We start from the raw sequence: 15141 nt of genomic DNA, 5'->3' as shown, positions 1-15141 counted from the left end.
TTTGAAAATTATTAATTATGAATTTCAATTTCTGCTGTTTGTGAAATATTAGTTTTAAATTTCTTACTTTAATGATATTTTTTCTGCTGCTTAACGCGTGAAAATACTAGGCATGTTTGTGTTTTGTTTTCAAAAGAATTGTTTTGTAATTATATATATATACATATATATGTCATAATAAAAGCACAGGAAAAGACGGAGCACTGTAGATGCATGCTTAGATCCATATTGAAGAAGAATTTTGATTGCATAGTATTTAAAGAACTTGGCAGTCGAGGCAGTTTTAATTCCATTTTTATTTCCAATTGATATTTGTGGCCACAATCACTTGGCACTCTAGTCGTGCCTTTCCACAGAAGATTTACATTTTTGATATTGTTGGGATAGAAAGCAAGCCAGCAAAATTACATATTAGCAGAGTAGAGAGCAAAAGCTGAAGTGCGTAGTTATGAAAGATGGAAGCATGCGAAGAGAAAAGTTTTGATTTACAATTCGGTGATTAATAGTCAAGAGGCATCTGGTATTAACTGTTACGTAAGATTGCATGATTAATTTGAATGACGCAATGCAGATAAGTTATTACGATTTTAGAATAGAGAGGAAGAATTTATGTTTATAGTTATATTATAATTCTGATTCATACATTTTTATCTTACATATTTCCCCCCCTTCAAAAAGAAAAAGGCGTAGCGACAGAGAAGCCTTTTTAAAGAGAAAGAGTTAAAGCACTAGCAAATTAAAAAAATATATAAATAAATAATAAAATTTTGATCCTGTAAAGTATTATTTATAAATATCAATTTTTTTTAAAACAGATTCTTAATTTTTAGAGTCCTATTGAATTTTTCAGCATTTCAGTCCAAAAGTCTTTTTGTTTGAGAGTTCACATAATCATAATTCTTCAGGGAAGGTTCTTGTTATCACAGAGTATCACAAAATAAACTTTTACATAGTCATTACTTATAATTAAATGTAATGCACATAAATATTTATGATATTAATTTTCATATTGATAAATTATATTTTAATACCATATAATAATAGGAGTAAGCTTCAGAAATTATTGTTTCATCGTTATCATCTTTCATTTACAATTCCTGATTTTACCAAACTGGAAGCCTCGCAATACTTCTAAACAAACATATCCATCAATAGGGCTGTCCTCTTGAGCTAACCAGTGTGTTCTATGCACTGGTGGCCCAGGGTGCCTAGGCAGTTACTTGAAAAGGCCTCCGTTCCTTGCATTAAGGTAACTGGCCTTTGAGAACTGCACTAATTCATTCCATAATAAAAAAAATATAATGATAATAATATAAAAAATTTACATGCATTGATAAAATGAGAGCCTCCAACATTATCTTACTTGAAGAGGGTGAAGGGAAAAACTGTACAGAGGTAATTACAGGCCTCTGCTTAAGAACCCAGTACTCCCTCGACATACACTATACTTAACGTACAATCACCCATAAATTTAACATGCATTTACCATAATTTCACATTACATATCTGTAATAATTTCACTTATTTTTTTACACCTTTATTTTTAAAATAATTATAAAATTCGTATTCAAAATTCTCAACAAAATTTCAAAAACATAAAAACTTATCTTAATATCCTTCCAATCCTACGAATAATTTAAATAGCTTAAAATTCGTTACTTAATTTGCTCACACATAATGATGAAAAATTAGAAAAATTAATCAACAAGAATTTTAGATTTTCTCAAAACAAATTGCAGAAATTTTAACCAAAGTTGAAATGAAAACTATAGAATCCGAAGCACATTAAATAATTTAGTTCCTGAGCTAGATTCACACGAATGTAATAATTTTTGAGTTGTTGAAAAAGCGGAAGTGCAAATAATTTTCTGTCGCACATACTTGCAAACACTAACTCGGATCGACCTTGAACCCGCTGTAATGCTGAATCCCTAAGCGGTAATTCACTGATGATTTCTTTTTCACTAGGCATTCGAACTTCTCAATTTATCGAGAGATTACTTTCAATCTGTAAACACTACGCGTGATTATTCTTTTGAAGCACTTGCAAAACACCACAGCAGAAGAATGATCTGTTATTTTTTAAACACTGAAAAAACAAACTTTATGATTCACTTCTTTCACATTATCTTGGATTTATCACAAAACGATGATTTGAAGAGCTGAATTAAATTTTACATTGAGGTTTCAGGCTGCAGGAAACTATCCTGCTGACTTAATTGTTATAATAAAAGCAAAAGAAAAGACGGAGCACTGTAGATGCGTGCTTAGATCCATATTGAAGAAGAATTTTGATTGCGTAGTATTTAAAGAACTTGGCAGTTAAGGCAGTTTTAATTCCATTTTTATTTCCAATTGATATTTGTGGCCACAATCACTTGGCACTCTAGTCGTGCCTTTCTACAGAAGATTTACATTTTTGATATTGTTGGGATAGAAAGCAAGCCAGCGAAATTACAGCAGAGTAGAGAGCAAAAGCTGAAGTGCGTAGTTATGAAAGATGGAAGCAGGCGAAGAGAAAAGTTTTGGTTTACAATTCGGTGATTAATCGTCAAGAGGCATCTGGTATTAACGGTTACGTAAGATCGCATGATTAATTTGAATGACGCAATGCAGATAAGTTATTACGATTTTAGAATAGAGAGGAAGAATTTATGTTTATAGTTATATTATAATTCTGATTCATACATTTTTATCGTACATATATATATACACACACACACACCTACCTATTCCTCGATTTACACGTTACCCATTTTACATGATTTCAGTTTTACACAATTTAAAAATTAATGGATTTCAAAAACTTGTTAAAAATGTATATTCTGCTGCATATACACAAATACATATATTTGAAGTCATTTTTGAATCTCATTGCTTTGGTAACAATGGTGGCAGCAACAAGAACGGGGATTCCCCATGTTGTAAAAAGGGAATGTCTATAGTATGTGTATGTATTTCACAACAGTAAAGCTATAGTGCAGTATCATTATTTTAATAGCAAAGCTTACATCATTTTTATCTGCATATTTGAATCTTTACTGGTAACCTTTCTTTCAACATTATATTTTTTGTGGCATTTTTTATAATTTATGCAAATTTTTAAGGTTTTATAATACCAAAAGATTTGGAAAAAATCAAATAAAAAGAAAAGTTATGTCTTTAGAAACAAAATTAAAATATTAGATCGTCTACATACTAGACAAAGAGTAACAGATGTTGTTAAATTTTACTCCATGAATGAAGCCACAATAAGGGCAATTAGAAAAAATGAAGTCTCCATTAGAAAAAGTGTAGAAGCTGGAACTTGCAGCAGTAAGAAATAATACAATAGAAAATATGGAAAAGGCATTAGTGATATGGACCAAAATCAAAAACGGATTTTAGTTGATACTAATGCTATTACAAATAAGGCTTTAAAGATTTATAAAGCACTTAAGAATCAGTCATTGTCAGATGAAAAAAGGTATCTTTTTTCGCAAATTATAGTTGGTTTGAGAGATTTAAACAAAGATATTCTTTGCGTAATCTAAGACTGAAAGGAGAAAGTACATCTGCTGATTTAAATGCAGCACAACAATATCCAGCAATATTTGCTTAAATCATTGCCACCAACTCCTATGCTTCTGATCAGATCTTCAATGCTGACGAGTCCGGGTTTTTCTGAAAAAACTGCCTGAAAGAACCTATTTAGCTAAAGCTTGCAAATCAGCTAGTAATCATAAGGTAACGAAAAGTTATATAACAATTCTTTTCTGTTGTAGCACTTCAGTTGATTATATAATGAAACCATTGTTATTAACAAATCAAACACACATTTAGAGAATAAACATAAATTATCTCCCCATTTATTGGAAGCATGGGTCACTGTCATAGCTTTCAATGAATAGTTTCTTAACGTGTTTGTCCCAGATGTAAAACATTATTTAAGTAAAAAGGGATTGCCTTTTAAGGCTCTTCTATTAATTGATAATGCACCAAACAAACCTTCAGGTATATTTTAGAACAAATGGAGAATGATGAATCTAATGCTTGGAAGAAATTTACAATCTTAGATTGTGTTATGCATGTTGAACTGTCATATACTCAGATTAAACAATCAATGCTCAATGCATGCTGGAAAGCAATATGGCCTGATGCTGCTAAAGATGAGAATGATATATAACCATTATAGCATGAATATTCTCAGATCATTAAATTGGCATAAACTGTAGGAAGAGACGTTTTGAGGATTTAGTTCAGGCAGATATTGAAGAAATAATGGCTGATGAAGAACTAAATGAGGATGAGTTAGTTGACATGATTCATAAAACAAATAAATATGATGAAGACAATGATTCTGGTGAAGAGCAATCTGAACCAGTTGCATTCACAGGAAGAATCATTAGTGTAAAACTTGAATTGGAGAGAAAATTAGGTAATAATTTTTTACAATATTAACATGAATGTTGGGCAAGCTCTCTGATTCCATCGGGAGCTTAGTAAATGCTTAAATCAATATGAGGAAGTTACAAAGATTTAGAAAGAAAACCTAGGCAATTGGTTAATTACAGATTTCACTACAAAGTCTTGACAATCTGAAATATTCTCTAATCCGTCAACCATTGAAGCAGAATCTTATCAAGAATGCTCAAGTGATGAAAGTGACATCATACTAATCAAGAAGAAAAGACTAATAGTTCATGAAAGTGATTTTCCTAATGCAAAATAAATTAAATTTGTACTTCTATTACCTACATATATTTGTTATTTTATGAACGAAGTATAACCTTATTTATTTTAAGATGTCTTACTTTAGTTTTATGTAAATAAATAACTAAATTATGCACATTTAGTTTCTTTCTTTCTCTCTCTCTCTCTCTTTTTTTTTTTTTTTTTTTCACAGCAAAATCCAAGATTTTGGTTTACACGGTTTTGTGCGGAACCTATCTTCTATGTAAATCGAGGGACAGGTGTATATATAAACTTAAAGCATCTAAATTGATCATTAAATTGGAATAAAAGCAAGTCAATTCCTCTATAATCTAATAATTGACACTGTGTATAAGAGGTTCAATGCAATATCAAAACAAATCCAATTAAAGTAAGAATTCCTTGTAGAACAAACTCAAAAAATAAAAATGCGAAAGGGAAAATATACAAAATTATACAAATAAAAATTAATCTCCTTTCATTGAAACTCCAATTCAGAACTCATCGGGGGAAAATGAATTAAAGCTTCATATAAGTCGATTAATATGTTTCATTCTCCTAGTCCATTTGAGATCAAAAACCGTAAAAAGATTTATTTTTCGAGTTTGCTTTACTATGAATTCTTTCTTTAATTGCATTTGTTTTGATATTGTGTTAAACCTCTTATACACGTTTGCAATTATTATATAATAGAGGAATTGCCGTGCTTTTATTCCAATTTAATAATCAATTTAGATGCTTTAAATTTATTCTACTTCAATCCTTCCTTTTTATATTCCCTTATATATACATAAATTTAGCAAACATTCTCTATTCGTAAAAAGCAAATTAAAAATTAATGAAATTTAATTGCAAACAAATAAATGATTCATTATTGCTGCGAACTAACTAATCTACAATATCATTTAAATTCTGAAAGCATATGTAAATCAAGTGCAAGTATCAAAATCCATGAATAAATATATAATTCCAAAAAAATGCATAAGTGAATAATTGTTGAGCAGGCAGAAGACAGACTTATCAAGGGTAAGTTGCCTCCAAACCTAACTCTTCAATTATTCAATTTGCGTTTCGTCATCCACGTAGGCAAGGGTAAAAGTAAAATTCAAAGCCAAAAGTAGAACCAAATGCTGTGAATTACTAAAAAGAAATTTAAATAAGTGGAGTTTTGAAAAATTAGCAAGTAAATGACTAGAATTAAAATAAAAAAGGTCAATTAAGAATAGAAAATCAAAGTAATTTAGAAAAACTCTTGCCTACAGAAAACTTCCCCGACACAAATTATGCATATAAATAAAAAAGAAACTAGATACTTAAGTAAATAGTAAGTTTTAATTTAACTTACCAACTATATTTGTATTTGGAGAGTGTAGCAGCATTTGCCAAACTAAGTGATGTTAAGTAGTGTTTCTGCTAACTTTGTAAGTAGAGGGTGCTAATATAAGGTTAAGTTGAGTGTTAAGCTGCTAGCTGTTAGATCTATTTTTCTATTCTGTAAACTTTTAAGTAATGTAAAATGTGTGTTCTGTTGCAAAAATATTGCTAACTGTGAAGTATTGTAAAATGTGTAAAAAATTGTAAAAATGCAAACTATAACATTATGTAAAAAAATAGTAGCAAACTATTAAGGATTGTAAAACATCAAAAATGTTTTTGAAATAAAGTACAAAAATTTTTTTGAAGTAAAATTAAAATATATATATATATATATATTAATTTAACAAGCATTCTCCATTCGTAAAAAGAGTATTAAAGTTAATTAAATTTTAAATAATGAAATTTATGTGTGTGTACGTTTTTTTTTTTTTTTTTTTTTTTTTTTTTAATTGCAGAAATGAAACTTCTGATTTTAATTTGAAATTATTCCTTAGCACTTTAATTTGCCTATTCCCCTTTCTGTTCTAAAAGTAGAAACTGCTTTTAATAAATCACTCTTCTGCATCATTTCAACATTATCCCATGTCATATGATTCTTGCATAATGCTAATGATATAGGCACGTACGTACATAAAAAGGCTTCATCCTATAATAATTTTAGAAAGAGTACTTGATACTTAGTGTCCCCTTCCCAAAATCTTTTTGTTTTATTTTTATTATTGTTTATTTATCAATTTTTCCGCCTGCTTTTTTAGCTTAATTTCTGTTGGTAATTTTCCCTTATCAGTTTTATTCATGAAATCCCCTTTCAGAAAGAAAGGGGGGAATGTAAGATCAAAAACATAAAATGAAAACAAGAATACTTCTGTTTATTGCATCTTTAATTAAATGTGAAAAATCAAAATATTAAATAACAGTAATTCATAAATTTTGTGCTAAAAATCGCATAAGACTAAACATAAAATTGAAAAGGGCATTTAGCATAGAAGAAAACATTTCACCTTTGGAATGCGTGCAACTCTATAAATTAAATTAAATAATCTAAATATTGGCTGACAGTCCTTTTTGGGATTTATTGCACAATTTTGCACTACTCCACAAGCTCTCAGCAGACTGGATATGATGCCGAGTATCCAGATCAACAAAATTATTAGAATGATTTACTGTGAAATGTTCATAATTTGCATCCATTTCAGCAGTCAGAAAATATAATAGTTCAGTCCATGGCATTTCCTTCTATTGCAGCAAATCACAGAATTTAGTACAGGAAAAAATACTGTGATTAGATGAAAAACATACTGGCTGTACAAGTTATGGTTATTAACTAAATCTACTTAAAACATTTATCACCAATAGAAAAAAAAAAGCCAAACTGGCAATGCCTGGTGCTGAAGAATTATATCAAAACACAAAATGTGCCAAATGGTATGACTTTTAAAAAAAAAAAAGAACTATGAATTTTGTCCTAACTTTGAATTTGAAATAATGTATTGTAAAAAATTGTCTTAAAAGAGTGCAACATTCCATTGTATTTTGAATGGCTTATCTGTAACACATAATAATGCTTAATGTATTATATTTTTGTGATTAATGCAAGTTTCATATTTAAATTATGTTATTAGGTCGGTTTACAGCTAAAAGATGTTTTACTTTGCTTATTAAATTTCCTTTTTCTTATTTTCCTTAATTTAGTTTCTTTTATGTTCTACCCCGCCCAATGAAAAATTATTATATGTAGCAGACATTTTGTGATAATTGTGCTTAAAATGTTTGTCTATTATAACAAAATTTTTGGATACATAATTTGTTATATATACTGATCTTTCCTCTAGAGGTGTTATACATTCATTCAGAAGGAGATTTTCCAATTAAGAGATTTATACAGTTGGCAAAAGCTGTTCAAAAACAGCATGCTTCATCTAAAATCAAAAATGTAACTGATGGTCTTATATTGAAAAAGGTGCATAATATTGTAAGTGTTGCCTTATATTTTAGATAGCAATTTAACAGCTGTTTTGTATTAATTTTGTTACCAAAATTTGTATTTTTCGTTTAGCTGTAATGGTGTCTCTGTAAGGTAAGGTACATCACTTTACTAAATTATTACTCATTTGAAATAATTTTTGTATAAATTCATATCTTTAAATGTTGAATGTAAGAGTAATTGTTGAATGTAAGACTATGTATTACTATCACAGAAATATTTATCACCAAACATTATCAACATATCAAAAGAAAATAATATAAACTACAAATTTAAATTGTTAAATAAAGATTTTATGATACATTAAACATTTGGCAGTTCTGATGACTAATCTTATGGTTTTCACATTTGACCGAGGTAACGGATTTAACACAGAAGTATCATATTTTAATTATTGTCCACTATGTGTGCAATACCAACAGCAATTTTTTTTGTATCTGGGACTAAGAAAACTTCTAAAATAATTTATGTACATAGTATTACCTTGAATTTTAAAAAAATCAATAAGGTTTTACATAGTAATTTTATCTGAACGTAAGGTAGCTTTTGTGAAAAATATTCTAATGGGTAAACAAAATCCCTAGGAAATACTAGCCATATTACTAATCTTATAAAGGGTATTCAAAATACACAGGGTGAGGGAGGGATTTGAATCTGGAAATGATATGGTCATTTTTGAGTTACTACTGTTATATGAGCAATGCCCTAGCTGGGACTCAAACCACGGACCTCTTGAATACGTGTCGAGCTTGCTGACCACTACACTGCGAAGGCATGCTAAGAAAGCGGGAGAAATACTTTATATATTCTCCCTTGTAAAGGGTGACTGGGTTTAGTAGACCCAATTGCCAAATTCTGGTGGTAAAGAATCATCATCTACCACTTTTTAGTTTGGGTGCCACTGTAGAGTCATTAGGTTATTTCGAAGCAGATGTTAAAAATGAGCAATGCCTTCACTGGGACTCAAACCACGGACCTCTCGAATGCTTGTCAAGCGTGCTGAGTACTGCACCACAAACACATGTTAAGAAGGCAGGAGAAATACCTTGTAGAGTAAAAATTCAGCATTATGCATTATGAGAAATTCTGCTATAAGAATAAATTTATAAGCGAGTTTTTAATGAAAAATAACCTTATTACTTCACTTGTTAAGAAACTCTCAGGGTAAAAACCTTACATGAGTATCTGGAGTCAGTGGGGGGGGGAGAGAAATTGTAAAACTTTCTTACCACAAAAAAAGGAAACATCTTAACACAAGATGACACCAAGCCTTCGAGAGACAAAAGTTGCCATTAATTTATACTGAGTTATAATACACAGAACTTTCATTTTTAAAACATTTAATTGAGTTATTTTTCTCTTCTAGAATGAAATGATGCATGTTCTACAACAAAGTTTGCCAAACCTATTACAGAAAGGAAAAAGGCCTAAATTAATCATAATTGACTCCGTGGCTGCTCTCTTACGAAGCGAGTATGAGAACTCAAGCGTAAGAACACAATTAATACAAAAATTTGCCAGTGAGATATGGAAATTGGCAAATTATTACCGAATGGCAGTTGTATGTATAAATCAGGTAAGTTTTCATTTTAAGCCACTGATTGATTTAACAAATTTGCTCTCTTTTTTAACTTGATAATATCATTTTCGTTTTGATTATAATTCATATCAGACATTGGATATCAGTCACTTATGATGAGTTAAAATACAAATGAGTTCTACCTATTTCCTTAAAAATCCTTTAGGATTCTTTTACATAATTAAAGTGTGCAACTGCACTGTTATGAGAACTGCTTACTTTTTCTCATAATGGAAAATTTATCTTCGTTTACTTGAGGTTTTGTGTCCTAATAGTTGAACAGGTTGACTGCCTGGGGTTTGTGATTTTCCCCATCTCTAATGTATATATGAACAAGTTTTTGATACTTTCTCATTATCTGCAGCCTTGCTAAGAAATGTATTGGTAACTTCAAAGCATTTGTGACTAACTTTTCGCCGAGCTAGTACAGGAAATGCAACACAATTTTCAAAATGTCTGTGTACTGAAAATCCCATAAAAGAGGAACTAATCAATGAATGTTTTTAAAAAGCAAGAAATGTGGGTAATAAAACTCTTACCTTTCTCAAAAAATCCTTCTGCAGTTTTTTTATGCTGTTGTTCTCTTCAGGTACACAGCAATCTTTTTCATTAGGGACTAAAACACACGCACAGAATTGCACAATCTTAGTACTTGCAGTTTTTCACATTGCATTTCCATAAAATTTTGTCAATTAAGCAGTAAAATTCATAGCATGTGAACTTTTGCTCTTTCTGTTGTTGGTCAAAATGTTGTATTTCAGCAAAAATGTGCCGCTTTTTTTTTTCATCTGTACCATAGTTCCATTATGGTTAATTAAGCCACCAGTGGGCAAGCGGTAAAGTCGCTGAACACTGGTAGTTCAGTTCGAGGTTCAAATCCCGCAAATAGGCTGGCTGCATGGGCATTTTCATGTTTTTCCCATGTGTAACGTGTATATGAGCCAGTTTCCCTTAGAACGTTCTCCATGAAGGCATCCCTTCCCTTAGGCAGATAGCAGTTGAGGCTTATCTCATAAAATAAACTAAACCATCATGATTAATTATAAGGAAAACAAATATACTCTGTATATATCAGAAAATCAATCTGTTTAATCAGAAAAGTGAGTGTTAAATGCGAATGCATGCATGCTTAAATGGACATATGCTATGCACTTAGCCGAGTTCATACATAAATACTTGGTGACATTGTGGTTGCCTACTGCATTGCCTTATGAATACTTATTGTGCATGGTGGTAGTGCAGATAATTACAATGCACCCAATTTGCTAAACAGTTTTCTATGAGAGTTTTTTTCTTTATATAGATAATCTGTGTGTGCTTTTCCTAATTAAATAATTTAATTTAGACTTGTAGGTGTAACTGAGCATTTGGTCATACTTTTTCAATTTGCTTGATATCTTTAGAATGATGTCTCTTGCAGTTGTTGTGAAGGTTTTGCGACAGAATGAAAAGTTATGTCCTGGCAGGCTGTCATTCAATGACAGTTTCTTATACAGCATGGTAAATTTATTTACTAGCTGCTTCCTCAGAATTGTAGAAATTTGTGGAAATGACAAACAGTACAGGCAAACTGACAAATTTGTTAATTTTTTAAGTGTTTATGTTAAACATTCATACCATAGTTTGGCATATTTCTATAGAATTGCTGGGATTTATCCTCAAAATTGAAATTCCTGTCTTTTGATTTATTGAAATTAAAGCCTTACCATCCCCTTATGATACCGCTTCTGTATTTTTTATTACATCAACTACTGTATACGCAGGAAAACTTTAAAGAAAAGTGAAAAAACTCTCCAATGATAAAGGTAAAGCCAAAAGGTAAGCCGAAAGGGGCAATTTTCCCAGAAGAGCTATTAATTCCGTTTTGGCATTTTGCATTGATTCACTATAAATGGCAAATCACTTTTTAAATTGTTGCCACCAAATAGTAGAGCCCTGTATTATATTTAAAGAAATGAAATAATGAAGAATCTGTATATATGTTTGTCGCATTGTGATAAAACAATGGTACCTAGCACCATAAAATTTTAAATAGCATACCCCTCCACCTAAATATGGGCATCTGGAAGCCCAAATGTGGAATTTGTTTTACAATTTATTTTATGTTTTGTAAGCATTTATGAGTTTGATGAAGAAACTCAACGATTTCAAAGTGAGCAATGGCAACACTCTATGAAAAAACATTTTTTATCTCCAGCGTGTGAGACTATTGGAAATTTAAATATTTTGTGATATTGCTGTTGAATTGAATTTTATGGTTTAAGTGCATAGAACATGATATTTAATTAATAAAGGTAATGCACAAAACGTTAAAAAAAATTCCCTTTGGGCATAATATAAAATCTGAAAGCCTTCAGATTTTTTTTAATCCTTTAGCTGTCAAGTTATTTTGATGATTTGGGTGCATAAATTGTAAATTTTTTTTACTTCAAAAATAAAATGTTTGCCATGCAATCAAAAAAAATTGCCACGTGCTTTGAACATAAAGCTCTATCCTGTGAAACCTTCAGTAAAGTACTGCCATCTGTTGAACTGTAGCTGAAATAAACTTACCATGATATATATTCGGGTATAACAATATAATACACTCAAAAAAAAAAAAAAAAAAAAAAAAATTTCCCCGAGTAATTCTTGGGCTAGACATTTTGATATACCAGTGCTGTGTCTGAGATTATTTCAGGTATGACAGTAAAAAGGTTAAAATTATTTTGGAAGTGAAAGGCTTTCTGAAGTGAAGTAATAGAAAACTTGAAACATTAAACCTTATCTATGTATTTATAAAATTAATGACAAGTATGGTCAATAAAGACCTGTACTGCAAAATAGAAATAACTATGAGTAGTTTTAATACATGGTAATCATATCTGGATGTCATTGTATGCTGTATCTGTATACTGTTTTTTCCTTTCCTATTAAACACTGGCATTTTATTAATGTTTCCAATCCAACAATTTTTATGTTTAATTTTATAAAATTATTTTTAATTCAATAAAAACTAAAGTTTCTTTTTTTCACTTATTAGATAAGATGAGATTTCATAAATTATTTCTTAATATAAAATTATAATTGATTTAATAAGAAATTTTTTGTTGCAGGTCAGTGGATATAAACAAAACAATTTAAATGTTGGTTCCCTCACAGCTTTAGATATTCCATCTTTAGGATTGTTGTGGTCTAATATCTTAACCACTCGATGCATATTATCTAGACAAACTTCATCTGTTGAACAAGTAATACGTATTCTTGAGTTAGTCTATTCATCTTATCACCAAAATATATTAGTTAATTTTAAAATCACTACAAACGGTATTGAAATTATTTAAAAATATCGAAATTCAATGATTTTTCAGAATATTTTTCAAGTAAATGTTTATGAAGCCAGCACCTATTTTACTATGCATGAATCCTACATATCATGGAATTATAAAAAGTACTTTATATATATTTTTGTGAACTAGCATGCATAATTATGATGTGAAAATTAAGTAAGGAGACAGTAAATAAAAACTGATCCAAAGAATAATATGGAAAACTCATGGTTTATGCTATAACACTGATAATCAAAGAAGCAGTCATAACTCTGAATGAAATTATATTTATTAAGTGTACATATGACACTTAAGGGTGCAGAAATCTTATCAGACAATTGAAAGGTGCCCATTGTAATACGTGCTATCCAAGCAACAATTTCATATAAGGACTGAAAAATGAAATCACCAGACTGAGAGAAATGAGTTGTAGTAATATATTGATAACAGAAATACCCTTGTCCTTTGTGAAATTTCAGCTCATTTTTTTTTTATAATTGGACAGACAATCAGATTTATTACGTGTCCCTTGAATTTTTTCACAATAGCTCGGCATTCATTTTATCGTTTGCACAATATATAGTGTAGTTAATGTCAAAATAATTCACTCTATAAATTATATTTAAAGTAATATGTTTTTAACTATATTTTAATATTCAGTTTAAATCTATTTGGTATATTAAATGATATATTTAAATATCTTGTGTTATTATTTTATGAACTTCCTGAATTCTCTAAGCAGCATGGTTTTTTGAATCTGCTCATGAAAGAGCTGTATTTAAGCACAATTTATTGGCTAGATTTATAATATGACTATAACTTTGTTTTCATAACTTTCCATTCATTAGGATAATATGTAGGTCATTGCAGAAAATAAAATTAAAGTAACGAGGTGATATAATGTGACAATAAATCTTAAGACTGGATAAAAGCGGTAATGCCATTGTTAAGGAACTGTTGATATTTTATTCAACGGTTAAGGAAAATTATTGATATTTTATTCAGTTCTTTAATTAATAAAACCTCATATCTTCTTTCATCATATTTCTTCAGCCTCATGAAAATAAATAGAAAAACACATTGTGATAACTTATTTTTTTCGGGAACTATTAATGGGCAGAATGCAGTTCATAAATCTGTAGCAACAGCACTAAAATTTAGTATTAATGATTTTCAATATATGTGCCCATTTTCCTTCCCTCATTAGTAACTAGATTAAGATAAAGTGTTTTAATATGGACATGTGGACCAGACAATACAGTTGCATGAAAAAGAATTATTTTTCCATAAGCATATCACTTATGCTTAAATTAGTCATGTAACATTTTATTACTTTGCATAAATTACTTGACTAATTTATACAGTTAGATTCAATCCTACTTACAGTTGAGATTGCAAGCAGGTATTATTGAACTGTGCCATAGTGGTTTGTTTCTACGTTAATTTCCATTTGGCTCCAGTCCATTCTGGACCAAATTTCAATTATCAGTGGCATCTTCTTAATTTCACTCGCAAAATCTAGTTTGAATTCAAAATCTCATCTTTGTTCTATTTATCTTAGAATCTTCAACAATTATCATGTATTCTCAGTTTTGGGTATTATTAAGTATGGTCTCAGTTTTTCAAAATTTTATACAGAATAACTTTTTATATTAATTATAAAATGTATTTAAAATATATTTATTTATATTTTTACACAGTATGTATATACAGTTTGTTTTTAAATATATATTGAAATTTTATAATCCATTTCTTATTCCTGTAAATTATGATAGTTGAAATACTGTGTATAAATCTGTAGTTCAAACAAAGCAGTTTTTCAAGTGTTTTAAAACATGTCAGTTACTATTCACAATATATACAATTTATTTTTAAATTATATTTGAAATTTAGTAATTAATTTATTTATGATAGTTGAAATACTTTGCATAAATACACAATTTAAACAGTTTTTTGAGTATTAAAAAGTCATTACATGTGCACTTTACTTTTGCCATAATGAATTTCCACTGTATGCTTTTGAATTGCAATTATTTGTTCTTCCTTCTACAAAATATAAAAGTCAATTCATTTGGTATTAAAAAAAAGTGTATCAGTTTTTCATAATGTTAAATGTTAAACTGATTATGACACATAATTTTTTATTACAGATGTATTTTTTTATTATGTAATATACTATTTACTTTAATAAGTTATATATT

General features: G+C 29.5%; 1 protein-coding gene across 1 annotated transcript in view; it reads left to right on the top strand.

Annotated features, from left to right (window-relative positions):
- Positions 1-13639, top strand: part of LOC118194181 (DNA repair protein XRCC3-like) — a 38239-nt gene extending 24600 nt beyond the window's left edge. Inside the window, exons 4-6 of the mRNA XM_035365392.2 lie at positions 7902-8041; positions 9420-9629; positions 12728-13639. Coding sequence (XP_035221283.1) covers positions 7902-8041; positions 9420-9629; positions 12728-12955 — 578 coding nt within the window. The 3' untranslated portion in view covers positions 12956-13639. The remainder of the gene's footprint in view (positions 1-7901; positions 8042-9419; positions 9630-12727) is intronic.
- The last annotated feature ends 1502 nt before the right edge of the window (positions 13640-15141 follow it).

The sequence above is a fragment of the Stegodyphus dumicola genome, chromosome 7 (assembly GCF_044657685.1).
Source record: "Stegodyphus dumicola isolate Sdum_Otavi_A_Nest chromosome 7, ASM4465768v1".
Classification (NCBI taxonomy): Eukaryota; Metazoa; Arthropoda; class Arachnida; order Araneae; family Eresidae; genus Stegodyphus; species Stegodyphus dumicola.
Note: the sequence above shows the minus strand (reverse complement) of the source record. Positions and strands in the feature narration are given on the sequence as shown.